At 46.6% G+C, this 26,379-nt stretch overlaps 2 protein-coding genes across 4 annotated transcripts in view; both read right to left on the minus strand.

Moving 5' to 3' along the window:
• Window positions 1-10: 10 nt before the first annotated feature.
• On the minus strand, window positions 11-1,353 carry LOC138824205 (glycoprotein hormone alpha-2-like). 2 transcript variants are annotated; one of them, XM_070017866.1, is made up of 4 exons: window positions 1,138-1,353; window positions 669-808; window positions 323-507; window positions 11-242 (listed from the first exon to the last, which is right to left on the minus strand). In XM_070017866.1, the coding sequence occupies exons 2-4, from the start codon at window positions 802-804 to the stop codon at window positions 141-143; spliced, it is 423 nt and encodes a 140-aa protein (XP_069873967.1). In that variant the 5' UTR covers window positions 805-808; window positions 1,138-1,353; the 3' UTR covers window positions 11-140. The 2 variants fall into 2 exon arrangements, with proteins under 2 accessions (XP_069873967.1, XP_069873966.1); XM_070017865.1 differs by lacking the exon at window positions 1,138-1,353 and having other exon boundaries at window positions 669-883.
• A 2,490-nt stretch (window positions 1,354-3,843) lies between these two features.
• Window positions 3,844-26,379, minus strand: part of LOC138824207 (membrane-anchored junction protein-like) — a 43,086-nt gene continuing 20,550 nt past the window's right edge. Inside the window, exons 4-11 of one of the 2 annotated variants that reach the window (XM_070017867.1) lie at window positions 22,669-22,744; window positions 22,367-22,492; window positions 18,122-18,150; window positions 17,288-17,379; window positions 14,692-14,755; window positions 9,044-9,116; window positions 6,258-6,366; window positions 3,844-4,512 (exon numbers count right to left, since the gene is read on the minus strand). In XM_070017867.1, the coding sequence (XP_069873968.1) occupies window positions 4,467-4,512; window positions 6,258-6,366; window positions 9,044-9,116; window positions 14,692-14,755; window positions 17,288-17,379; window positions 18,122-18,150; window positions 22,367-22,492; window positions 22,669-22,744 (615 nt within the window). In that variant the 3' untranslated portion in view covers window positions 3,844-4,466. The other variant, XM_070017868.1, reaches the window with a different exon arrangement.

The following is a 26,379-nucleotide window of genomic DNA, read 5'->3' on the forward strand; positions in this document are numbered from 1 at the left end:
CGGACATGGAGTGATGGGATACAAACTGGGTGGAAGCCAGGCAGAAACAAAGAGAAGGCAGAACTCCTCATGAGGTGACCATTCCAGACAGCAGCTGTGACCCCTGGTTAAAAGGACGCCATGGCCACGAGGCCCCGCGGCTAGTAGCGGGACAGGCGACACATGTCACACTGGCAAGCCCTGGCCGTGAAGATCTCCAGTTCTCCCTGGCGGTTTCCCGCACATCTCAGCTGCACCTTCACCTGTAGGCGAGGGGACCCACATTCATCCCATTCCCGGCCTCCTCCTGTCCACCCCAGCACCCCTGGCTCAGGCCCCTTACCTTCTCTAGGCCGCTGATGGTACAGCACTGAGAGACGGAGGTGATGTTGTGTTGATAGCTGCTGGCCACCAGCACAGAGTACCGGGAAGGGAACGCGCTGGACTCGCAGTGGCCCACACAGGCCTGGGCCACATGGGAGCCCTGGCAGGTGCCTTGGCGGTCGCTTCGCATGGTCACGTTGAAAGCTGGAAGCAGAGGCAAATGGGCTGTAAAGGCATGTCCCGTTGTCCGAGCCTCCTGGTGGGTCCCTGCAGGGTGTAGCCTGCCTGCAATCCAGTCCACCAGCTCTGTGCCCACCCAGAGGTCCTCCCTCCCCGGCCCTCTGGCAGGCCCCCACGTTACTCACAGTGCAGGTAGCAGCCTGGGATGGCTGTCTCCTGACCCTGGCCTTCAGAGACAACCAGGACCAGCAGGCTGAGGAGCAGGGCTGGGAGGGATGCCATGGGCCTCTGCACTGTAGAAATACTAGGTGGGGTCTTCATGGGGCTGCGGGTGTCGGGTGCAGTTAGACACCAACTGCCTCCCATGAGAGGGCTGAGCTGCTCTTTCTGAGAGGTGAGGAGTGTCTACCATTGAGGGAGTGTGTGTGAGCACGGGCGTGTGTATCTGTCACCTACCTGGGTCACTGGATGGGTGTGCCAGCCCTCTCTAGATAGGACTTGTGCATCAGCCAGATTCTCTCCTGGAATTAGCCTTGGGGCCATAAGCATCTTCCTCTCTCATGCCCCAGCTCAGCCTCCAGGACCTGGACCCATATTTCCCCCCACCATAGCACCCCCATCCAGTTTCCCCTCACGCTGTCCCCCAGAGCTCACCAGTACTCCCCAGCCTGGCGGGAACAGTGCAGGCAGCTCACAGGCCTCCAGTGCCTCCAGTAGGTGTCCGTGCCTGCTGCTCTCCACTCTTATATTTGCAGGTTCTGGTGCCACGCCCTCCCAAAGAGGAGATCCAGCTCCCAGGCGCCTCCCAGCCTGAGGCCCCTGGGAGCTGTGCTCTGAGTGCCGTCCTCAGAGAGTGGCCTCTGCTGCTTATTCCTTCCTCTGATCCACAGGCTGCAGCTGTGGGGCTGCAGAGGCGAGGTGGAAGACAGCCTGGGCTGCTGAGGGGGTGAGAGGCTGCTGTCTAGACACCTGGCTCCCCTGTTCTTATGACCTTAGGCAGTCACTTCCTGGCTCAGGCCCTTGCCCACACCCTGCCTTAGAAGGACTCAGTTGGGGGCTGGGAAGGTAGCTCAGTGGTAGAGCACTTGCCTTGCATGCCTGAGGCCCTGGGTTTGATTCCTCAGCACCACATAAGCAAAAAGAAAAAATCCGGAAGTGGCGCTGTGGCTCAAGTGGTAGAGCACTAGCCTTGAGCTGAAGAGCTGAGGGACAGCGCCCAGGCCCAGAGTTCAGGCCCCACGACCGGACCCAAAAAAAAAAAAAAGAAGGACTCAGTTGGAGCCGGGCGCCGGTGGCTCACGCCTGTAATCTTAGCTATTCAGGAGGCTGAGATCTGAGAATCGCGGTTCAAAGCCAGCCCGGGCAGGAAAGACCGTGAGACTCCTATCTCCAATAAACCACCAGAAAACCGGAAGAGCTGAGGGACAGCACCCAGGCCCAGAGTTCAAGCCCCATGACTGACCAAAAAAAAAAAAAAAAAAAAAAGGACTCAGTTGGGCCTGGGTCCCTTCCTGACTGGGGAGGGGATGCCAGGATCTAGGGACATCTCACCAGTGCGGATCCTCAGTGGTGCTGAGTGGTACAGCCCAGCGGGGGCACTGAGTGCATTCAGAGCCTCTCTTCCAGTATTCAGTGAATGTCTGCTCATTCTGAAGGGACTCTGAGCTACAGGTTCCCTTGGAACAGCAGGAACCTGACTCCTGAAAGAGCCTGAAGCTGTCAACTTCAGCAAATCTATGTAGTCCAACTCCTAATTCCAGTTTTTTAGATGTTGTTGTTGCTGGTTATGGGGCTTGAACTCTGGACCTGAGCACTGTCCCTCAGCAATTCAACCCAAGGCTAGCGCTCTACTACTTGAGCCACATCACCACTTATGGTTTTCTGGTGATTTATTGGAGATAACAGTTTCACAGCCTTTCCTGCCCAGGCTGGCTTTGAACCTTGATCCTCAGATCTCAGCCTCCTGAGTAGCTAGGATTACAGGCATGAGCCACTGGTGCTCACCTCCAACTCCAGTTTTAAAAGCAAGGCTACTAAGGCTCAGAGGAGAAAGTTGCTGAAAATCACAGCTCATTAAGCAGACTGATATGACTGTCCAGCCATACTACTGAATTATGCTTGAGAGAATGATATGGCAAGAACTGGGCACCAGTGGTACATACCTGTAATCTTAGCTACTCAGGAAGCTGAGATTTGAGGATCACAGTTTGAAGCCAGCTCCAACAGAAATGTCTAGGAGACTTGGCAACTAACCAGAAAAATGCCAGGATAGAGGCATGGTTCAAGTGGTACAGTGCTAGCTCTGAGTGAAAAGACAAAAGCCCAAGGATCTGAATTCAAGCTCTGGTACCAGCATTTTAAAGATAAAAATGAAAAAAAAAAGTGGTAAATTGAGAAACAAAAAGTCCTAGTTAGCAGAGATCAGAAGGAGGCAGTCTAGGAGCTCACCAAATCTACCCCCTCCCACACCCCTGTTTTTCCAGATGAAGTAATGAGCTCAGAGAAGAACCGTTTTCCCAAGGCCTGAGTCAGGGTGGGTGGGGTGCTCAAACCTCCAGACTGGACTTGTGCTTTTCAGCAGGCCATGTTTAGGTTAACAGGGCAAAGACAGTAAATACCAGTTAAGAAGAATTGGTGTCATGTCACTCCTAAGCCTCAAATAGCTATACCCTATGGCATCCCCTTCTCTGTACTGGTCCTGAATCGATTTCCAGGCCCTCCCACAGTGACCCACCTCCTCTCTCTGCTGAAGGTAGAGGAGGGCTCAACAGGGCTGCCCCCACTCCCCCACTTATTAGGAACCCTTTGGCATGTGATAAGAGATTAGCAGTTTAAAGCTCACTACCTCACAGGCAGCCCATTCTAATTCTGGACATCTCAAATAGTTAAAAAGTGATTCCTTTGTTCTGAGCTAAAGTGAGTTTCCCTCAATTATTTTGGTTCTTGGAGCACACAAGTCTAAGATCTGTCTCAGACAGGCCTCTGGCTGAAGACAGCTTGGGTGCCTTGACTGTTCCAGGGGCCCTAACTCGCACTGCCTTCTTCCTCATCTGATAAACAGTGTGACCCACCAGAGACCAGAGTGACAGACATCTGGGAGCATTTGTCTGTGGAGGCGACGCTGAACTGGGGAAGATGTCATATCTTTTGGAGCAGGGCTCAGGACAGTGAGTCTTCCCCTAATCCCTGGCAGGAAACTGGGATCAGGTAGAGACTCCTCTGCCCAGTGTGACTCTGGAACCAGCAGCCAGGTGACCAAGGGGAAGGTCTATGCATGGCTTCCTCTGTTTGTTCTCTCTTACTTTCTACTTGACCAAATACAATCAATAATACTTCAAGTGTAATTTATTGAAGTTAGGATCCTAAGGTGCTAGAGACACTGCCTGAGGGCTATTCTCAGACTAGAATATTTTAGAAAAATCTCAATTTTTTTTTCCAGTTGTGGGGCTTGAACTCAGGGCCTAGGCCCTGTCCCTGAGTTGTTGTTTTTTTTTTCTCCTCTCAAAGCTAGTGCTCTACCACTTTGAGCTATAGTGCCACTATCAGTTTTCTGGTGGTTAACTGGCGATAAAGAGTCTCACAGACTTTCCTGCCAGGGCTGGCTTTGAACCACAATCTTTAGATCTCAGCCTTCTGAGTAACTAGGATTAGAGGTGTGAGCCCTCAGCTCCCAGCTTCCTTAAAGTTTTAGACAAGACAAAACTAAAGCAAAACAAAGAGGACTTAATGTGGGCCCCTAATCTCTGTAACTAAAGAGAGAAGTCACAAGAAAAGTATGAAAGCTGGGTGTGGTAGCCCGTGCTTGTAATCCCAGCACTCGGGAAGCTGAGGGAGGAGGGTTAACAGCTGGCTAGCCTAGGCTGCACAACAAAATATTGTCTCCAAAAATAAAAGGAGAACCAAAACAGGAAAAGGATGGAGTTGGAGAGGGAATGCTTCAGGCAGGAGACCCCCTTTCCACGGCTGTGGGGCATCGAGAAGACTCACTGGTTGCTCTTCTTGAAGAAATACCGGAAGGGGAAGAGAGTGCTGCAGGAAGGAGAATAATAGGCTGAGACTGACATCTCTTTCCCCTCTCTGCTTCCCATTAGTACCTCATTAGTCAGGGCATTTTGCTCTGGGGAACCAATGAATGGAAATTCAAGTCTGGAACAGCATTTGAGAAGGTGCCTAAATTAGATTATACTCAGGAGGGGCAAATAAAGGAAAAAGGATTGCGGTAGGGTGGATGGGCTCCCTGACAGAGGGATATGTTCACTGCCCTCTGCAGAAAGAATTGTGGAGACACAACCTGGATTCAGAGGGGAGAATGGAAACTTTTCAGTAACCAAATCTTTTTTTTTTTTTTTTCCCAGTCCTGGGGCTTGAACTCAGAGCCTAGGTACTGTCCCTGAGCTTCTTTTTGCTCAAGGATAGCACTCTGCCACTTGAGCCACAGCACCTCAGTAACCAAATCTTACAAAAACCCAAGTAAAATAGGAATAGTCTCAGTTCAAGCAATGTTTATGGATTGAGGCCGCACACTGGCACATCTGAGTGGGGATGAATTGCACAAAAATGAGCCGGTGGCTCACATCTGAAATCCTACCTATGTGGGAGGCTGAGTGAGATCTGAGGATCTTACTTTGAAGGGAGCTAAGGCAGGAAAGTCTGTGAGACACTTATCTCTAATTAAGAACCAAAGGCCAGAAGTGGAGTTGTATCTCAAGTGTTCCCTAGCCTTCAGCAATAAACAAAAACAACAACAAAAAAACCTCAGGGAGGGGCTGAAGGTGGCTCAGTGGTAGAGTGCTTGCCTCGTGTGCGGGAGGCCCTGGGTTCCATTCCTCAGCACCACATAAGCAGAAAAAGCCAGAAGTGGTGCTGTGGCTCAAGTGGTAGATCACTAGCCTTAAGCTTGAAGAGCTGAATGACAGCACCCAGGCCCAGAGTTCAGGCCCCATGACTGACCAAAAAAAAAACCTCAGGGATAGACCTACCCGGTCTGAGTTCAAGCCCTAGGACCAGCACCAAAAAAAAAAAAAAAAAAAAAAAGGAAAAAAGAAAAGGAAGACACTTTTTTTTCTTTTCCCCATCCTGGTGCTTGAACTCGGGGCTTGGGCACTGTCCCTGAGCTTCTTTTGCTCGAGGCAACTCTACCACTTGAGCCACAGCACCACTTCCAGCTTTTTCTGTGAGGAATTGAATCCGGGGCTTTTTGCACGCCAGGCAAGCACTTATCACTGTGCCACATTCCCAGCAAAGATAATCTTTATTAAAATCAAAATTAGGCTCGGTGTGGTGTCTCAAAGGCTGCCTATAATCCTAGCTACTTGTGAGGCAAAGAAAGGAGGTTTGAGGTCAATCTGGGCAATAAAGTTAGTGAGGCTTTCTCATTCCTGGTGGTACACCACTGTAGTTCCAATAGGAATGCAGGAAGCACAGGAAGGAGTTCACAGTCCCAGGCTGGTCTGGGCAAAAAGCACGAGACTTTACCTGAGAAATAACTAAAGCACTAAAGCAAAAAGAGTGGGGGCATGGATCCTATGGTAAGGGGCCTACCTAGCAAGGATGAAGCTCTCAGGTCTAAACCCCAACAACAAAAAAACCAAAAACCAGAAACAAAACAAAACCTAACCCCAACCATAACTGGAACCATTGCTTTCATCTCATTTCCATGATCCATCTCAACAGAATTAAGAAACTTCAGCAAGTAATCTGCTTTCTTCTTTATTCCCTCTCCCTGCAAGACTCAGGAGATGAACTCTTAGCTTAATAGCAGAAGGGTGTCTTACCTCAGAAACCCAAAGAAGCCACTAGTTCCTTGCTTTTTTGGTGGAGGAGGGGTGTTCTGCAGCACGGACGGGACACTTGGCTCTGGCAGGCCGTATCCCCACTTAGAATCTGTAAAGAAAACACTCAGGCAGGAAAAGGGCCTGTCATGGCCTACTTTCATCTGAGGAGAGATGGTAGAGCAGCCTCACACCAAGGTTTATTTAAAGCCAGGTGAATTGTTTGTTCTGACCTTTCCAATTTCATCTCAGCTCAGTAAGATTCTATTCTGACTTTGGAGTTTTCAATATTGTGAGATATTGACATAGCTCAAATACCAGCCTATAGGTGGTATGTTATTTGTGTGTGTGTGTGACACAACTCAAAGCTTCACACTTGATAGGTTGGTATTCTACCAGCTGAGCTACAGTTCTAGTCCTGATATTTTTTAGGTCAGTCATGGGACTTGAACTCAGGATCTGGGCACTGTCCCTGAGCTCTTTCTAGTCAAGGCTAATGCTCTACCACTTTGAGCCACAGCTCTACTTCTGGGTTTCTGGTGGTTAGTTGGAGTCTCACAGACTTCCTTCCTAGTCTGGCTTTGACCCATGATCCTCAGATCTCAGCCTCCTGAGAAACTAGGATCACAGGCATGAGCCACCAACACCCGACTCTTTTTTTTTTTTTTTTTGTCTGTGCCGGGGTGCTGTCCCTCAGTTGTTCAGCTCAACGCTAGCGCTCTACAACTTGAGCTACAGCACCACTTCTGGCTTTTTCTACTTATGTGGTGCTAAGGAATAGAACCTAGGGCCTCATGCATGCAAGGCAAGCACTCTACCACTGAACCACTTTCCCAGCCCATCTTTGTTTCTTTTGTCTTTTGTCTAATTTTTTTTTTTTTGTCAGTGATGTCCCTCAGCTCTTCAGCTCAAGGCTAGTGCTCTACCAATATGTGCTGCTGAGGAATTGAACTCAGGACCTCATGCATGCAAGGCAAGCACTCTACCACTGAGCCACCTTCCCAGCCCCAGCCATCTTTGTTTCTTTTGAAGATGGGAGTCTTATAGACTTTTCTGCCGGGGTTGGCATTAGACCATGATCCTCCAGATCTCAGCCTCTTAAGTAGCAAGAATTATAGGTGTTAGCCACTTGTGCCTGGCAAGCTGGTATGTTTTCACATGGAATGACAACTGGTCCAAATACTCACTTTCGTACAGCACTACAACCTGCTTCTATACCCACAGCTCCACTTCTGTGATAACTGTAGCCCACACTGAGTCCTCATGCTGGGTAAAAGATTAGAAAGTTGAGCCTAGTGCCAGTGGTTCATGCCTGTAAACCTACTCAGGAGGCTGAGATCTGAGGATCAAGATTCAAGGCCAAACCACAGATAATGTCTGTGAGACTTTTTTTTGGTTGGTCGTGGGGCTTGAACTCTGGGCTTGGGTGCTGTCCCTCAGCTCTTCAGCTCAAGGCGAGCGCTCTACCGCTTAAGCTACAGAGCCACTTCCGGTTTTCTGGTGGGTTATTGGAGATAGGAGTCTCACGGTCTTTCTTGCCTGGGCTGGCTTTGAACAGCAACCCTCAGATCTCAGCCTCCTGAGTAGCTAGGATTACCGGTGTGAGCCACCAGCACCCGGCTTGTGAGACTCTTATCTCCAATTAACCACCATCAGAAGTCCAGCTGTGGGTCAAGTAGTAGGCATTATCCTTGAGTGCAAAGCTAAGAGGTAATGCCTAGGGACTTAGTTCAAGTCCAAGGACTAACATACATAGAAGAAAGAAAGGAAAAAAGGAGGGCTGGGAAGGTGGCTCAGTGGTAGGGTGCTTGCCTTGCATGCATGAGGCCCTGGGTTCGATTACTCAGCACCACATAAGCAAAAAGAAAAAAAGCTGGAAGTGGCGCTGTGGCTCAAGTGGTAGAGCACTAGCCTTGAGCTGAAGAGCTGAGGGATAGCGCCCAGGCCAGAGTACAGACCCCACAACCGGACCCCCCCAAAAAGGAAAAAAGGAAGGAAGGAAGGAAGGTAGAGAAAGAGAGAAGAAAAGAGAAAAAAAAGAGAGAGGAAAGAAAACAGAGAAAGAGAGAAAAACAGAAAGCAAGCAAGCAAGAAAACAAAAGTAAAGAAAAGGAAAAGCCAGACGCTGGTGGCTCACACCTGTAATCCTAGCTACTCAGGAGGCTGAGATCTGAGGATCACGATTCAAAACCAGCCTGGGCAGGAAAGGCGGTGAGACTCTTTTTTTTTTTTTTACAGGAAATAAACTTTATTTATCTCTTCTTCCCAGATGTGGCGGTGAGACTCTTATCTCCAATAAAACACCAGAAAACTGGAAGTGGTGCTGTGATTCAAGTGGTAGAGCCTTGAGCTGAAGAGCTCAGGGACAGCACCCAGGCCCAGAGTTCAAGCCCCACGACCACCACCACCAACAACAACAAAAAAAAAAAAAAAGAAAGAAAGAAAGAAAAGAAAAGAAAGGGAAAACTAGACCTCTCAATTTTCCCACAAAACTTTCCATCTTATTCAGAAATGCTTTGAAACCATGGGAACATCAATTTCACCATCAGAAGTACAGGAAGGGGCATGCTGCCTCCTTTCACTACTTAAGGAAGTGGGAGTGGGGCTTCTGTGATTCTAGGATTGGCACCAGACTGGAGAATGGCCAAAGGTATCTCACCCACACAGGAGCCAGGCACATTCCCCAAGGGTGCCTAAATGCAGAGAGCTGTGCCACTTTGCTCAGCCAAGCATTATAGGGAGCCAGATGGTTATTAAGGGAGAGTAAGCATGAATCTTCTACAACTTACCTTGTTCCTGGATGTCAGGGATATCAAAGGCTGGGGTCTCCTGCCATTCCTGCTGGGTTTCTCTTTCCCTGTTCTGATAAGAAAACCAAAGAAAAGTCTTAAATTTTATCCTGTTAGGGCCCAGTGGTATGAATGCTATTTCACATCAGCACTGGGGCCTCGTTTCTGACTGGCCAAGCAGGCCCTATATTTCCTTCTATACAACTGTCCTTTTTCATTTCACATCCAAGCACTGTCTCTCTAAAACCACATGCTTCAGAAGCAGAGAACAAGTAAAGCTACGGTTACCTTCCAACAAATGTCCAGTTACCTCCCACTGCTGAGTACTTGCTATTCTGACAAAACATTGGGGTTTCAGAAACCAGAGGATCTTAATGCCACCTTGGAGAAACGCATGATGCATGAGGTAAAGCACACCTAAACTGTGTACTGCAGGACACAGAGAGAGGCTACCTGCAAGAGTTGCCGAAGGCTCGAGCAGAGCGGTAGCAGCTGTCAAAGAAGACCTCACAGGGGAAGTGACATTTGGATAGGGACTTGATGGACATGTGGGATTTTTCATAATAAGGGTGAGGAGCTGGTCAGTGAGAGCAGGGTATTCCAGACAGACACATGCAAAAGGGCATGATGCCATTAACAAGTAAATATAATCAGCATGGCTAGAGCTGGGTGCAGCGAAAACATGACTAGGGCATTAGCAGCCATCAATGCAATGCAATCTTACTGCTTTCCTGTGAGCCTCCGCTTGGTAGAAATTCCTTTATACTTTGAAGAGGACATCCTACAACCTGCTTCCGCACCCATAACATTTCCCAGCAAATGCCCTAATAGTCAGAAATGTGCTACATATATTATCTTTGGGAATTTGCCAGCTGGCCACACCCCTTACCCAGCAGAGCAGGAAGGCTGACTGCCCAGCAGCACGCACATGTCTCAGATGTGTTCTGAGGAATTCTGGAGCAGGGTAGGGTTGGGCTGGCAGATATAGGAGGCCCCTAGAAAATTCGGGATGAATTCCCTCCCAAGCAGAAGCTTCAAATTAGGATGGAGAAATCTTTGAGGTAGTTTTCCTTTTTTCTTTCATTTGTCTTTCTTTCTTTTCTTTCTTTCTTTCTCTCTCTTTTTTTTTTTTTGCTAGTCCTGGGGCTTGAACTCAGGGCCTGGACACCTGTCTCTGAGCTACTTTTGTTCAAGGCTAGCACTCTACCACTTGAGCCACAGCACCACTTCTGGCTTTTTCTGTTTCTGTGGTACTGAGGAATGGAACCCAGGGCTTCATACATACTAGGCAAGCACTCTACTCTAAGCCACATTCCCAGCCCTGGTAGTTTTCTTCAGAAATCACTCAGATCCTAGACCACAGAGGCAGTCTCTAAGTCACATTCCTATAAACACAGAGGAGCACCACGAGGAAGAGGAACTTTCTTACCTCTTCCAGACAGTGGTTTCTGGCTTATGACTCAAGACCATTCATACAAATATAATAAGCTATGCTTTGGGACTTCAGTCCTACTGCAGAGAGTAGCCCTAATAACCAACAAAATAGCATCTCTATGGGTGGTAGTAGGATCAGAAGGAAAAGGCAGGGCAGAGATGCACCTAGACCCAGGAACTTCTTCCTACCAAGTGTAGCTTTTGAGCCCTGTGCTGGTGGCTCATACCTGTAATTTTAGCTACTCAGGAGGCTGAGATCTGAGGATCATGGTTTAAAGCCAGGCTGGGCAAACAAATCTGAGACACTCTTATCTCCAATTAACCAGAAAAATGCTGGAAATGGAGGTGTGGTTCAAGTGGTAGTGGTAGAGAGTCAGCCTAGAGTGAAAAAGCCAAAAGAGCATGATAGGACTGGGAAGGTGGCTCAGTGGTAGAGTGCTTGCCTTGCATTCATGAGGCCCTGAGTTAGATTCCTCAGTATCACATAAGCAGAAAAAGCCAGAAGTGGCACTGTGACTCAAGTGGTAGAGCGCTAGCTTTGAGCTAAAGAGCTGAGGGACAGAGCCCAGGCCCAGGGTTCAGGCCCCACAACTGGCAAAAAAAAAAAAAAAAAAAAAGCATGAGACCCTGAGTTCAAGTCCCAGTGTCAGCACAAACCACAACAGCTTTGTGTTTTCCTGAATCCACTAAAGGACTTCCCAGATATATTCTAACAGGAAAAGAATGGACTGAAGGAAAATTAAGAGGAGCATTAGGGACATTGTACCCTGAAAACCTTTGTAGGTCAGGGCCAGATGTGTTTGGAAGTAGAGTTCAAGCAAAATGTGTGTGTGATGGGGGACAAGAACAGTCTCTTCCACCTCTTCTACTTTTCGGTCATTCATCTTCTCTTCCTGTTTTCTTTTTTTTTTTTTCTTCTTTCTCTTTGTCAGTCATGGGGCTTGAACTCTGGGCCTGGGTGGTGTCCCTTAGCTCTTCAGCTCAAGGCTAGCACTCTACCATTTAAGCCACATTGCCATTTCTGATTTTCTGGTGGTTTACTGGAGATAAGAGTCTCATGGACTTTCCTGCCCAGGTTGGCTTTGAACCTTGATCCTCAGATTCCTTAGTAGCTAGGATTACAGGCATGAGCCACCGGTGCCTGGCTCTTTTTTCTTTTGCCAGTCCTGGGACTTGAACTCAGGACCTGGGCACTGCCCCTGAGCTTCTTTTGCTCAAAGCTAGCACTCTACCACTTGAGCCACAGTGCCACTTCCTGCTTTTTCTGTATTTGTGGTACTGAGGAATCAAACCCAGGGCTTTAGGCATGTTAGGCAAGCACTCTACCACTAAGCCACATTCCTAGCCCTTCCCTCATTTCATCCTTCTAAAGTCAGAGTCTCTAGGTCTGAGACCTAAAAGAACAAAGGAAAAGTGTCTTTCCTTCCTTTTTATTCTCCCCCAAACATCTCTCAGCAGACAAGAATTGTATTCTTCCAAGCTTTCTCCACCTAGTCTCCCAATGCGTTCAGACATGTACAATCTGCACTAGCTGTGATCCTATATCCTAACTTCTCACCAAGGAGGAAGAAAACATCAAGCACTGAACCATAGGAGCAAATGCAATTTTTCCAGCTCAAGTGACTTATACTGAGAGTCACTGTGCTCACCTTAATTTAGGAGAAGTCCTCTCCCTGGGAACAGGGTCTGTGATAGAGGCTGTCTTTGGGATTTGATTCAAAATCAATAAACATGCTCCTTTTGCTCAGTTTTGTTCTAAACCCAGAATCAAGTTGAAAAGGTAATTATGTTGAATAAGAAGCTACGAGTACTGTTCTTGAGGAGATGATGTGTCAAACTAAGAATAGGAAGGTACAAAGAGAAGAGAGTGAGGGAGATGTTCCTTTAACAGCAATTATCTTGGCTGTATAAAGTATCTTTGTTCTCTAGAGCTTAGTGTACTTTCTCATTTCTTCATATCCTTCTAAAGGATGGGAGGCATGGAAGAAGATGACTTTCTGCTTAAAATTACACCGTGCCACTTTACCATGGTGCAAAACTGAGGCCCTGTCCTTTCTACCTGCTCCCAGAGGCAGGGGTCTAGAGCCCCAAAGGTGTGCTCTGAGTCCAAGTAAATTATAAGTTCCCATAGAGAAGAAGCTAGATTCTACATGTGTTCATGTGTGTCTTAGTACCCATACAATGTCTTATAAATAGGAAAGAGGATAGTGGTTTACATATTAAAATTGCTTTGTTTTTCTACTTAAAAAACATGTTTTAGGGGCTGGGGACTGGTGGTTCACATCTGTAATTCTAGCTACTCAGGAGGCTAAGATCTGAGGATCATGATTGAAAGCCAGTCAGGGCAGGGAAGTCCATGAGAATCTTATATCCAATGATCTACCAAAAAAGTAGAAGTGGAGCTGTGGCTCAAGTGGTAGAATACTAGCCTTGAGAAAAAAACAACAACAAAACACCACAAACTCAGGGACAGAGCCCAAGCTCTGAGATCAAATCCCAGGACCAGCACACACAAAAAATGTTTTAGGGTATTGCTGTGTTTTCAAAGGTGGCCTCAAGAACTATCGTAATCCTGTTCATGAAGTTGCTGTACTCCAAGCTCCAGGAAAAGCACAATGCTCTTTCTTCTTGTCTGAGCTCCTTAAGTGCCTCTGAACTCCTCTGGGAAACCTTCCCTCATGGCCTCTTTGTGTTCCCTCTGTGCCCTGTGCTTGCTTCTGCCCCTAACTTTAGGGGGATGCATGATATTCTAACTACTTGGTACACAATTGACCAGTGAAAATATGTTTGACAAATGCTTATGTAAGTGTTTGTTCATAACTGATCAGGTTGCGGTCCTGAGGGGTTAAGGAAAGGAGCTGTCAGTTTCTATGACTTAGGGTCAGATCTATTTTAGAGATACATATAAGAACTAAGGCCATACCTTTAAGACATAAGCTGGGCACTGTTGGCTCACACCTTAATTTTAGCTACTCAAGAAGCTGAGAACTGAGGATTGGGGTTCAAAGACAGTCTGGCCAGGCAAGTCCATGAGACTCTTACCTCTAATTAACCATCAAAAAGCCAGAAGTAGGGGCTGGGAAGGTAGCTCAGTGGTAGAGTGCTTGCCTTGCATGCATGAGGCCCTGGGTCCGATTCCTCAGCACCACATAAGTAGAAAAAGCCGGAAGTGGGGCTGAGGCTCAAGGGTAGAGTGCTAGTCTACAGCTGAAGAGCTGAGGGACAGACAGCGCCCAGGCCCAGAGTTCAGGCCCCATGACTGACAAAAAAAAAAAAAAAAAGCCAGAAGTAGAGCTATGGCTCAAGTGGTAGAGTGCTAGCCTTGAGCAAAAATACTCAGGGACGGGCTGGGAAGGTGGCTCAGTGGTAGAGCACTTGCCTTGCATGCATGAGGCCCTGGGTTTGATTCCTCAGCACCACATAAGAAAAAAGCCAGAAGTGGCGCTGTGGCTCAAGTGGTAGAGCGCTAGCCTTGAGCTGAAGAGCTGAGGGACAGCGCCCAGGCCCAGAGTTCAGGTCCCACGACCGGACCCAAAAAAAAAAAAATACTCAGGGACAACAGGCCCCGAGTTCAAGTCCCAGGACCACACAAACATACATTAAAAAAAAAAAAAAAAAACCTAGACAGTCCCAGGCTCAGACCCAAGTGTAGATGAAGGCAAATGATTTCTTTTCTTTTTTTTTTTTTGGGTCCGGTCGTGGGGCCTGAACTTGGCCTGGGCACTGTCCCTCAGCTCTTCAGCTCAAGGCTAGCGCTCTACCACTTGAGCCACAAGGCCACTTCTGGCTTTTTTCTTTTTGCTCATGTGGTGCTGAGGAATTGAACCCAGGGCCTCAGGCATGCAAGGCAAGCGCTCTACAACTGAGCCACCTTCCCAGCCTCAAGGCAAATGATTTCTATAGCGAAAGTTCTCCACTGGATGCCACCTCCATTCAGTACAGACCTATTTCCTTACTTCAACTGCCGAGTACAAGAAACAGCCTTTTAACTTGAGGAGAGAGATCCTTTTAACAAAGGGATTCCTCATGTGTGTACTATGCAGCCACCCTGGGGATGAGTTGGTTGTGGCAAGGCCAGAATGGTTGAATGCTGATCTGCAGTGAAACCTGAGAATGAGTTCAGTCAATTTAACCTGCAGCAAGAGGTGTAGGTAACAGGAATCCTGACCTGTAACAGAGAAGGAACAGCCAAAAGCCTCCATGTTGGTGCTTACCCTCCTGGATTCCACTGGGGGCTTCTTTTTGTTCAGGCCTTGGCTGGAAGTTTCCATCTTGGCCCTGAGGAATTGTTAGTGGTTAGTGACGGTGGCAACATTACCGCATTCAAGCATATGTAGCCTGAATGAATATTTCAGCAGGTTGGCTATTTTTATACCACTCCTGGCTGGCAGGGAAAATGGTATGGCCAAATTTTCTTTGGGTGCTGCTTTAATTCACAATAGAATTCCAGTTTGAGATATTTAAGTGCATGACATTTCAGAAAGAAAAATGTAACTGACAGAAGTTACCAGATTCTGAAATACTTGATTGTACATAAAAACCCAGAAGAAGGGAAGAGCTAAGGTCACACCTCTATGAAATTCCCTTTCCCAGCTCTGAGTTCCCTCACTCCACTGGCTTGGAACAGAACTCCCTGCTTGAGGTTGACATGCATCTGGAAGGCACAGATCAGGTTTTCATGGTTTTCCCGTGCTACTCCTGAATGTCTAAAGGTCCATACAATCCAATCATATCACCTCAAAAGACTAGTGGCCTTCTGTGAATGTGGGGTGAAAGTACCTAGGGTTAGGCTGAAAAGCACACCAGGCCTCTCTGGATACTAAGACTAACTAACTTGTCTTTCCAACTCAACTGTCCTTGATAGAAAACCCAAAGAATAAGATCGGTGCTGGTGGCTCATGCCTGTAATCCTAGCTACTCGGGAGGCTAAGATCTGAGAATTGCAGTTTGAAGCCAACTCAGGCAGGAAAGTTTGTGGGCTCTTACCTCCAATTCATTACCAGAAAGCCAAAAGTGGCACTGTGGCTCAAAGTGGTAGAGTGCTACCCTTGAGCAAAAAAAGCTCAGTGCCCAGGCCCTGAGTTCAAGCCTCATGACTGACAAAAAAAATTAAATAAAATAAATATAAACATTCTCCAAAACAGTGCCATCCATATGTTGGGATGTGCTTAAAATTCCCTGCAACAATTCATATCCCACTAATAACTTAAATGGATATTTTAAAACATATATAGTTTACCTATATAGCGCTTAATGTTTCAGAGAAGCTTAAAAGCCACTGGTGGCTCACATTACAATCCTAGCTATTCAAGGAGCTAAGATTTGAAGATCACAGTTAGAAGCCAGCCTGTACTGGCTATAAGACTCTTATCTTGGGCTGGGAAAGTGGCTCAGTGGTAGAGTGCTTGCTTTGCATGCATGAAGCCCTGGGTTCGATTCCTCAGCACCACCTAAGCAAAAAGAAAAAAGCCGGAAGTGGCGCTGTGGCTCAAGTGGTAGAGTGATAGCCTTGAGCTGAAGAGCTGAGGGACAGCGCTCAGGCCCAGAGTTCAGGCCCCATGACCGGACCACCACCCCCCCCCCAAAAAAAAGCAAAAAAACCCTCTTATCTTGGGGACTGGGAAGGTGGCTCAGTGGTAGAGTGCTTGCCTTGCATGCATGAGGCCCTGGGTTCGATTCCTCAGCACCACATAAGCAGGGAAAAAAAAGCTGGAAGTGGCGCTGTGGCTCAAGTGGTAGAGTACTAGCCTTGAGCTGAAATGCTGAGGGACGGTGCCCAGGCCCAAAGTTCAGGCCCCACGACTGGACCCCCCCCCAAAAAAGACTCTTATCTTCAAGTTACAACCAAAAAAGCAGGAAATGGAGCTGTGGCACAAGCGGTAGAGCATCAACTTGGAGTGAACCACAAGGGAGAGCAAGAGGACTTGAGTTCAAGCCCTAGTACTGGCAAAAGGAAGGAAGAAAAGAGGGTGGGAGGGAGGGAGGAAGGAAGGAAAGAAGGAAGGAAGGAAGGAAGGGAGGAAGGAAGAAGAAAGGAAGGAGGGAGGGAGAGAGGGAAGGAAGAAAGGAGGAAAGAGAGAAGAAATATACTATATATATATATATATATATATATATATATATATATATATATATATATATATATATATATATTTGTTGTTGTTGTTGCTGGTCATGGGGCTTGAACTTTGGACCTGGGCACTGTCCCCCGGCTCTTCAGCTCAAGGCTAGGGGGTCTACCACTTGAGCCACAGCACCACTTCCGGTTTTCTGATGGTTAATTGGAGATAAGTCTCACTTACCTTCTTGCCCAGGCTGGCTTTGAACCGTGATCCTCAGATCTCAGCCTCCTGAGCAGCTAGGATTACAGGCATGAGCCACCGGTGCCTGGCTCTGAGAATTATATTTTAACTTTTCCAAGGTTTTCCCGGTTGTAGGTTTTTTGTTTTTTGTTTTTTTTTTTTGTAGTTGTTGAGTTCAGTTTCTTACATTTCCTCCTCCTCCCCCCCCCCCCCCCCCCCAGTACTTAGGAATCGATTTCAGAGCCTCACACATGCTAAGCAAGAGCTTTAGCTCTGATCTATATCGCTAGAAAAGGTTTCATTTTGATGAAAGTATTCTATTTTGTTGAAAAAAGGGACTGTGTTCAACTTACATTGCAAACATCAACTCACTTCCTTGCTGTAACCCACCCATTGGAATGGGAAGATTACTCATAAAGCCCCAAAGGAAAGTGACTTGCCCAAGGACAAGATACAGGTGGCAAAGCCTGCCTGGGAGGCAAGAAGTAGCCTCTCCAACACCACTGACCTGTGCGGGTCTGGCCTGCTGGGGGAACCGGGCTCCTCTGATAGTTTTCGTTTCCTCATTGTAGCTTCTGCTGCTTTCTTCTCAGTTAGGTCCTAGGGAAGAACCACACTCCTGTAACCCCTCCTTTTCCAGAACAGCTCACAGTTAGAAGACACAGTGAAGGCAATTCCCCATTTATTTTATTTTTTTTTTGTTGGCTGTGGGACCTGAACTCTGGGCCTGGGCGCTGTCCCTCAGCTCTTCAGATTAAGGCTAGCACTCTACCACTTGAGCCACAGCACCACTTCCTACTTTTTCTGCTTATGTGGTGCTGAGGAATCAAACCCAGGGCCTCATGCATGCGAGACAAGCCATCTACCACTAAGCCACCTTCCCAGCCCCAATTCCCCATTTTTATTTTTATTTATTTTTTTTGGGGGGGGTCCAGTCGTGGGGCCTGAACTCTGGGCCTGGGTGCTGTCTCTCAGCTCTTCAGCTCAAGGCTAGTGCTCTACCACTTGAGCCACAGCACCACTTCCAGCTTTTTTCTTTTTGCTTATGTGGTGCTGAGGAATCGAGCCCAGGGCCTCATGCATGCAAAGCAAGTGCTCTACCACTGAGCCACCTTCCCAGCCCCAATTCTCCATTTTTAAATTGCCAAATACAACTGGCTTTGCAGCAAGGATTGATGTTCCATTAGATACAACAATGGAGCCAGAGGAAAACATAGTTTTTTGTTTTTAATTTTGATGGTAGGTACTGAGCAGTAAAGGCAGAGGAGGGACAAGAAGAGCACTTTGGAGACAACAGAAGCAATTGAGGCAATTCCATTTTGTTCAGACAAGGCAAACTTACCAATCCAGAAGTGTTGTTGATTGACTTCCCTACAACAGAAAATTCGAATGTCAAAGTGTATAAATCTGCTTGGATTTCAAGCTATATCTACTTCTTGGAACTGGTACCAGACAAAACCTCCCCATGGGGCTGGGAATGTAGCTTAGTGGCAGGGTGCTTGCTTAGCATGCATGAAGGCCAGTGTTCAATTCCTCAGTACCACATAAACTAAAAAAGCTGGAAGTAGTGCTGAGGCTCAGGTGGTAGAATGCTATCCTTAAGCAAAAGAAGCTCAAGAACAGTGCCCCGGCCCTGAGTTCAAGCCCCAGGACTGGCCAAAAACAACCCCCACCAACACACATAATACCTCCCCCTGTGTCCTTGTTCCTTCTGCTTGGTACCACTTTCCCTGGAAATAGTGTCATAAAACTCTTTTCTCTCCTGTTGTAGAACAATTGTCACCATGTACGTTCAAATGGCTTTGTTTCATGCTGTTACCATAAGCTTCTGAAATAGGGACAAACTTTAGCTATAAGAAAAACAGTGGGAGCCGGGTGCTGGTGGCTCATGCCTGTAATCCTAGCTACTCAGGAGGCTAAGATCTGAGGATCGCGGTTCAAAGCCAGCCCGGGCAGGAGAGACCGTGAGACTCCTATCTCCAATTAACCACCAGAAAACCGGAAGTGGCGCTGTAGCTCAAGTGGTAGAGCGCTAGCCTTGAGCTGAAGGGACAGCGCCCAGGCCCAGAGTTCAAGCCCCACGACCGACAAAAAAAAAAAAAAAAAAGTGGGGAGGGCTGGGAAGGTGGCTCAGTGGTAGAGCGCTTGCCTTGCATGCCTGAGGCCCTGGGTTTGATTCCTCAGCACCACATAAGCAAAAAAAGAAAAAAAAGCCATAAGTGGCGCCGTGGCTCAAGTGGTAGAGCACTAGCCTTGAGCTGAAGAGCTAAGGGACAGCACCCAGGCCCAGAGTTCAGGCCCCACGACCGGATGCAAAAAAAAAAGAAAAGAAAAAGAAAAACAGTGGGGGCTGGGAAGGTGGCTCAGTGGTAGAGCGCTTGCCTTGCATGCATGAGGCCCTGGTTCGATTCCTCAGCACCACATAAGCAAAAAGAAAAAAGTCGGCAGTGGTGCTGTGGCTCAAGTGGTAGAACACTAGCCTTGAGCTGAAAAGCTGAGGGACAGTGCCCAGGCCCAGAGTTCAGGCCCCACGACCGGACCCCAAAAAAAAGAAAAAGAAAAAAGAGAAACAGTGGGGGCTGGGAAGGTGGCTCAGTGGTAGAATGCTTGCCTTGCATGCATGAGGCCCTAGGTTCGATTCCTCAGTACCACATAAGCAGAAAAAGCTGGGAAGTGGCACTGTGGCTCAAGTGGAAGAGCGCTAGCTTTGAGCTGAAGAGCTGAGGGACAGCGCCCAGGTCCAGAGTTCAAGCCCCATGACTGACAAAAACCACCAGCACCACCAAGAAAAACAGTGGGGCTTTAGGCACCAGTGTCAAGTTATATATATTTCAGACAGGGTCTAGTTATATAGTCTAGACGGCCTTTTTTTTTTTTTTTTTTGGTCCAGTCGTGGAACTCTGGGCCTGGGCGCTGTCCCTCAGCTCTTCAGCTCAAGGCTAGCGCTCTACCACTTGAGCCACAGCGCCACTTCTGACTTTTTTCTTTTTTGTTTATGTGGTGCTGAGGAATCGAACCCAGGGCCTCAGGCATGCAAGGCAAGCGCTCTACCACTGAGCTACCTTCCCAGCCCCTCTAGATGGCCCTGAACTTGCTTTATATACCAATATACCAATCCAATTTATTTTTTTTAAGGTTTGTTTTTTTTAATTGTGAAAATACCATACAGAGGGGTTACAATTACATGAGCAAGGTAATGAGTACATGTCTTATCAAGCATTGTTGCCTCCTCTTTTGTTTCCCCTTCCCATCCCTTCCCAACCCCTCCCCCCACCCCCCACCAATCTAATTTCAAACTCATGATCCTTCTGCCTCAGACTCTTTGATGTGCTCTAACATTCCCAGCTTAAAGAGGTATTTTTTTTTTCTTTTTTAGGTCTGAGATTAGGACTCAAACTTGCTATCTGCTACTTTTGCTCAATAGCTAGTGACCTACCATCTGAGCCAAGCCTCCAACCCCATTAATGAGATATTTTTAGGTAAAGCTTTTGCAATCTTCTTCAGATCAAATGGACAGGTATTTACCTGTCCCTCAATGGGTAAAAATGGCCATGGAACTCAGAAATTAATACCTGGGAATACTTTAAGACACCACTAATATGAAAATCATTGAATATTCTGAAATGAAAATGTTTATACCTTATCTTTTATTGAATGATTACTCATATCAGACCTTGTATTTTACACACAGACACACAGACACATAGACACACACACCCACACAGACACCCACACCCACACCCCTATGGAGCCATAGATCCATTTCCAGCTTTTTTGGTGGCTAATTGAAGATAAGCGTCTTGTAGATTTTCCTGCCTGAGCTGGCTTTGAATCATGATCTCAGTCTCCTGAGTAGCTAGGATTATAGGCATGAGCCATTAGTGTCCAGCTAATATTTATATTTATAATATTTGTATTTATTTATTTTGTTAGTCATGGGCTTAGCTCCTGGCTAATATTTACATATTATTTACTTTTGTTGGTGGTGGTGGTGGTCGTGGGGCCTGAACTGTCTCCCAGGCTTTTCAGCTCAAGGCTAGTGCTCTATTATTTGAACCTCAGCACTACTTATGGCTTTCTCTGCTTATGTGGTGCTGAAGAATTGAACCCAGGGCCTCATGCATACAAGGCAACTATCTCAGTGCTTGCCTTATATGCATGAGGCCCTGGGTTCAATTCTTCAGCACCACATAAGCAGAGAAAGCCATAAGTAGCGCTGAGGCTCAAATATATATATACACACACACATATATGCATATATACATATATGTATATATGTATATATGTATATTTGGGGGGGGTCATGGGGCCTGAACTCTGGGTCTGGGTGCTGTCCCTTCACTCTTCAGCTCAAGGCTTGCATTCTACCACTTGAGCCACAACACCACTTCTGATTTTTCTGTGTATGTGGTGCTGAGCAATCAAACCCAGGACCTCACGCATGCAAGGTAGGCACTCTACCAATGAGCCACCTTCCCAGCTCTATTATTTATATTTAATACTTTAAAAAATCTTAATGAGAGCCAGACACAAGTGGCTCATACCTGTAATCCTACCTACTCAGGAGACTGAGATCTGAGGATCACAGTTCAAAGCCAGCCTGGGCAAGAAAGTCCATGAGACTCTTATCACCAATTAACCACCAGAAAGCTGAAGGTGGCACTGCAGCTCAAAGTGCTACAGCACTAGCCTAGAGCAAGTACGCTCAGGGACAGCGTCCAGGCCCTGAATTCAAGCCCTACAACCAACAAAAACAAAAACAAAAAACCTCAATATGTTGGCCAGACTTAGAACTGTTGATGGACATACAACAACCAGGTAAATATCAAACCACACAGCCAAATCCAGCCAGATATCCATCAGGATCATGGGAATACAATCCAGTGCATGGGAGGTACGTGTGCAGGTGGTCCTTAGCCAAGTGGAATCTTAGAGACTGGTCACCCCAAACCTCCTCAAAGATCTAAGGCAAGATGTTCAGGTGAAGCCTCTCATCCTGCTCCCATCCCCAACCTCCACAGCCTCACCCTCCAACAAAAAGATAACAAAGAAGTTTACAAAAGTTTTTAAAAAATCTCAGTGAGATAGTTATTAGTATGATTCTTCTCCATTTCACTAGGTGGCACAGAAAGATTTAAGTAATTACCTAAGGTCACACAGCTTTTTTTTTTGTTTTTTGTTTGGTCAGTCATGGGGTTTGAATTCTGTGCTTGGGCGCTGTCCCTCAGCTCTTCAGCTCAAGGCCAGCGCTCTACCATTTGAGCTACAGCGCCACTTCCGGTTTTTCTGGTGGTTTATTGGAGATAGGAGTCTCACGGTCTTTTCTGCCTGGGCTGGCTTTGAACCGAGATCCTCAGATCTCAGCCTCTTGAATAGCTAGGATTACAGGCATGAGCCACCAGTGCCCAGTTCACACAGCTTTTAAATGGCAAAGTGATGAGGTACTGAGCCAGGCTTAGAGTGTGTGTTCCAGGCCTGTGCACTGTGCAGCCAGAGCCCAGTTTGGCAGAATCCCTTACCATATACCCAGCTCACCCTGCTGACTGGCCTTCTTCTCTACCATCCTCACTCCTGTCATCCTACTTACCTGGTGATAGATTTTCATGAAGCCATTTCATCTCTACATAGAGAGTGAAAACAAATGGGTAAGGGGCCAAGATGACCTTCTCATGTTTGAATTTCAGGTGGGAAACTCTCTCCCATTTGCTTTTATCTGTGAAATGGTGCTAAGGACTGAGGGAGGCCGACGTGCACCGCTGAGACGTTTTAAGGTTGGGTCTCCCTCCCTCCTTGCCCTGATCTAACCTCCAAATGTCTGTGGTCTGGCTGCTTCCATTTGAATTGACCCAGGGAGACACAGCTCATTAACAGCCTGGAAATGAAGGATACAGGGAAATACAATGAAGTGCTCTGTAACAAATGGCTGCAGATTGTCCAAGTTTCCCAAGACTGCACGGATGGAATCCTGAAAAGGAGATTTGAGGTGACTTGAATGTTGGCAAATCTCAGCCAATCTTTTCATTTACATTTTCCACTGCTTTTCACAAATCCTACATTCTAACAAAATGTAAGTGTTTGTACTTCCCTGAGCATGCCTTCTGCTTCTCTACCTCTGTGATCATGCTGGTCTCTATTCCTGAAATGCCCTCTCCACCACTGGCATCTGTCCAAATCCTAGCCATCTTGTGAGCAATCACCAACTCTAAGCTGTGATTAACTGTTCTCAAACTTCACAGGAGTTAACATGGGCTTTTACTGTATCTCACATATGTATGCTTTATTGTTTCTCTTCCTGGGAGATCTACTCGAAGTAGAATATATACCTGATTTGTCTTAGTATCCCTTCTGCAGTGTCTACTATAGTCAATGATAAATAACAAGTCAACAACAAATATATACTGAATACAAATATTTATCAATATATACTTTTATCTATCTCTTACTCAACTCAAGGCTTTTTTTTTTTTTTTTTTTTTTTTGTTGGTCGTGGGGCTTGAACTCTGGGCCTGGGCGCTGTCCCTCAGCTCTTCAGCTCAAGGCGAGCGCTCTACCACTTGAGCTACAGCGCCACTTCCGGTTTTCTGGTGGTTTATTGGAGATAGGAGTCTCAAGGTCTTTCTTGCCCGGGCTGGCTTTGAACCGCGATCCTCAGATCTCAGCCTCCTGAGTAGCTAGGATTACAGGCGTGAGCCACCAGCGCCCCGCTCAAGGCTTTTTTTTTTTTTTTTTTTTTTTTTTTAGCCATAACATTCACTTTAATTTTAAACTGCTGCATTATTTTCAAAGAAATAGAAAGGAAACAACCATTTTCTTCATAAAGACAGCAACATCTAGAAAAGAATCACGTTTTAAAATAGAAATACTAGACTACTTAAAGTACTACATTAAAAAGCAGAATAAAAACTAAAGAAATCCACTCAAAGGAAGCTCAACCGTTCCTGATCTCAAAGAGTCAAAATAGAAACTACTTTAAAAAACAAAAAACAAACAAACAAAAACTCCCAGAGATGTGAGGCATTGGGAAGACTGCTTTCAGTACTGCTGATATACTCAGCACTGTGAAAGAAATACGAACAGAGCCTGGCCTTCCAGCTCCTGAACTTGCTGACTGCATTCTATGGATATCTGCATCTGTTCCCCCCCACAGAACAGAGAGGAAAGTCTTTAAGAGGATATTCAAGGATCTGCAGGCTCCTGAGGCTGGGCTGTTATGCACAGACTGCAATGCATGTGGCTGTTTTGTTGGCACTGAGCACATGCATGGAGCGCACTGCTAATGTGCATCACTACCATCTCTGAATGGTGAAAACAAAACTTCCTTCAGTGCCAACAACAGCACGCTTTCAAAGCCTATCTTACTAAAGACAAATGGATACTGGGTCTGTAAATGCTGTGCTTTTCCAAAGCATTTTCAAGGCTTTTTTTTAAATCAATCATGGGACTTGAACTCTGGGCCTGGGCACTGTCCCTCAGCTCTTCAGCTCAAGGTGAGTGTTCTACCACTTGAGCCACAGCATGACTTCTGGCTTTTTTCTGTTTATGTCGTGCTGAGGAGTCAAACCCAGGGCCTCATGCATACGAGGCAAGCACTCTACCACTGAGCCACCTTTCCAGCCCTCCATTCTCTTTGAATCTGTTTCTTGTTTGGTTTCTGTGCCAGTATTGTGGCTTGAACTCAAGGCCTCGTACTTGCTATGGAGGTGCTTTACCACTTAAGCATAAGTCCAGCTCTTCTATTTATGTTTGAGGAAGAGTCTTGACATATGGCCTAGGATGGCCTCTAGCTCAAGGTCCTTCTACATCAGCCTCCTTAGTGCTGAGATAATGTGCAGCACCATGCCTGGACTAGAGCTCATAGTTTTTTAAATTAGCATAAATAATTTATAGAGGTTTTTCATTGTGATACTTACACACATGCATATAATGTAGTTTAATCAAATTCACTTCATCTTGTACTCCAACCCTCCTCCCAACCTTTTTTTTTTTTTTTTTTTCTGCCAGTCCTGGGGCTTGAACTCTGGGCCTAGGCACTGTCCCTGAGCCTCTTTGTGCCCAAGGCTAGAACTCTATCACCTGAGCCACAGGTTACTTCTGGCTTTTTCTGAGTAGTTTATTAGAGATAAGAGTATCATGGACTTTTCCAACTTTAAACTGTGAACCTCAGAACTCAGCCTTCTATGTAGCTAGGATTACAGGTGTGAGCCACCAGCGCCCAGCGCTTCCCCCACCTTTGTAACAGTTCTTATAGGGTCATATACATACATGTATATGATATACTTTTATCATATCTATCCCCTTCATCATCTTCTTTCCCCCTTTCCCATCCTGTTGGTTCTGTGCCTCCAAACAGTCCCCCTTTTACTATCATGTCATATTTTTTTTTAGGTCTGGAGTCCAAGTATGAGTTAAAATGTGATATTTGTCTGACCTTGACTTATCTGGATCAAACTGATGCTCTCCATTTCCATCCATTTTTAAAAATTTCATTCCTATATCATTATGTATAGGGACTATATCTCCTTATCTATTCACTGGCTATTGGTAACCTAGGCTAATTTCATGGATGGCTAGGTATCTATTATATATTCAATTACATTTATCAGGATAATATGGTAGTTTTCATTTTAGTTTCTTTTTCTTCTTTCTTCCTGGTTTTATTTTTGGTGCTACTGGGTTGTATACACTCAGACCTTGTGCTTGCTAGACTCTACCACTTGAGCCATGTCTCTAGCCCGCTTCTATTTCAGTTATTTTTGGGATAGAGTCTCATGTTTTAGTCTGCGGCTGGACTTAGATTGGGATCCTCTTATTGTGCTTCCCAGAGTAGTTGGGATTACAGATACATACCACGTACCACCACTCTCAGTTTATTAGTTGAGATTTGATCTTGCTCTGCGTGTGTGTGTGTGTGTGTGTGTGTGTGTGTGTGTGTGTGTGTGTGTGTGTGTGTGTGTGTGTGTACGCGCACGCCAATCCTGGAGCTTAAACTCAGGGCCTAGTTACTGTCTCTAAGCTAGAGCTCTACCACTTGGGTCACAGTTCCACTTCTGGCTTTTTGGCTGGCTTTGAATAATGATCCTCAGATCTCAGCCTCCTGAGGTTAGGATTACAGGCCAACAGTGCCCTGGCTAACTTTTTGCTCATACTGGTCTTTTTTTTTTTTTTTTGTCGGTCGTGGGGCTTGAACTCTGGGCCTGGGCGCTGTCCCTCAGCTCTTCAGCTCAAGGCGAGCGCTCTACCACTTGAGCTACAGCGCCACTTCCGGTTTCCTGGTGGTTTATTGGAGATAGGAGTCTCACAGTCTCTCCTGCCCGGGCTGGCTTTGAACCGCGATCCTCGGATCTCAGCCTCCTGAGTAGCTAGGATTACAGGCATGAGCCACCAGTGCCCGGCTGTTGGTTTTTTTTTTGTTTGGGTTTTTTTTTTTTTGGTCGGTCATGGGGCCTGAACTCTGGGCCTGGGCTCTCTCCCTCAGCTCTTCAGCTCAAGGCTAGCGCTCTACCACTTGAGCCACAGCGCCACTTCTGGCTTTTTCTGTTTATGTGGTGCTGAGGAGTTGAACCCAGGGCCTCATGCATGCTAGGCAAGCACTCTACCACT

The sequence above is a fragment of the Dipodomys merriami genome, unplaced genomic scaffold (genome assembly GCF_024711535.1).
Source record: "Dipodomys merriami isolate MVZ:Mamm:240054 unplaced genomic scaffold, mDipMer1.0.p SCAF_128, whole genome shotgun sequence".
Lineage (NCBI taxonomy): Eukaryota > Metazoa > Chordata > Mammalia > Rodentia > Heteromyidae > Dipodomys > Dipodomys merriami.

Excerpts from the sequence above, each read along its gene's own strand:
- LOC138824205 (XM_070017865.1), bottom strand. The coding sequence starts at position 849 with ATGGGAGGCAGTTGGTGTCTAACTGCACCCGACACCCGCAGCCCCATG. Across the intron at positions 508-668 it reads CCCAGGCTGCTACCTGCACT|CTTTCAACGTGACCATGCGA; the intron begins GTGAGTAACGTG and ends CTCTGCTTCCAG. Across the intron at positions 243-322 it reads CCATCAGCGGCCTAGAGAAG|GTGAAGGTGCAGCTGAGATG; the intron begins GTAAGGGGCCTG and ends CCTCGCCTACAG.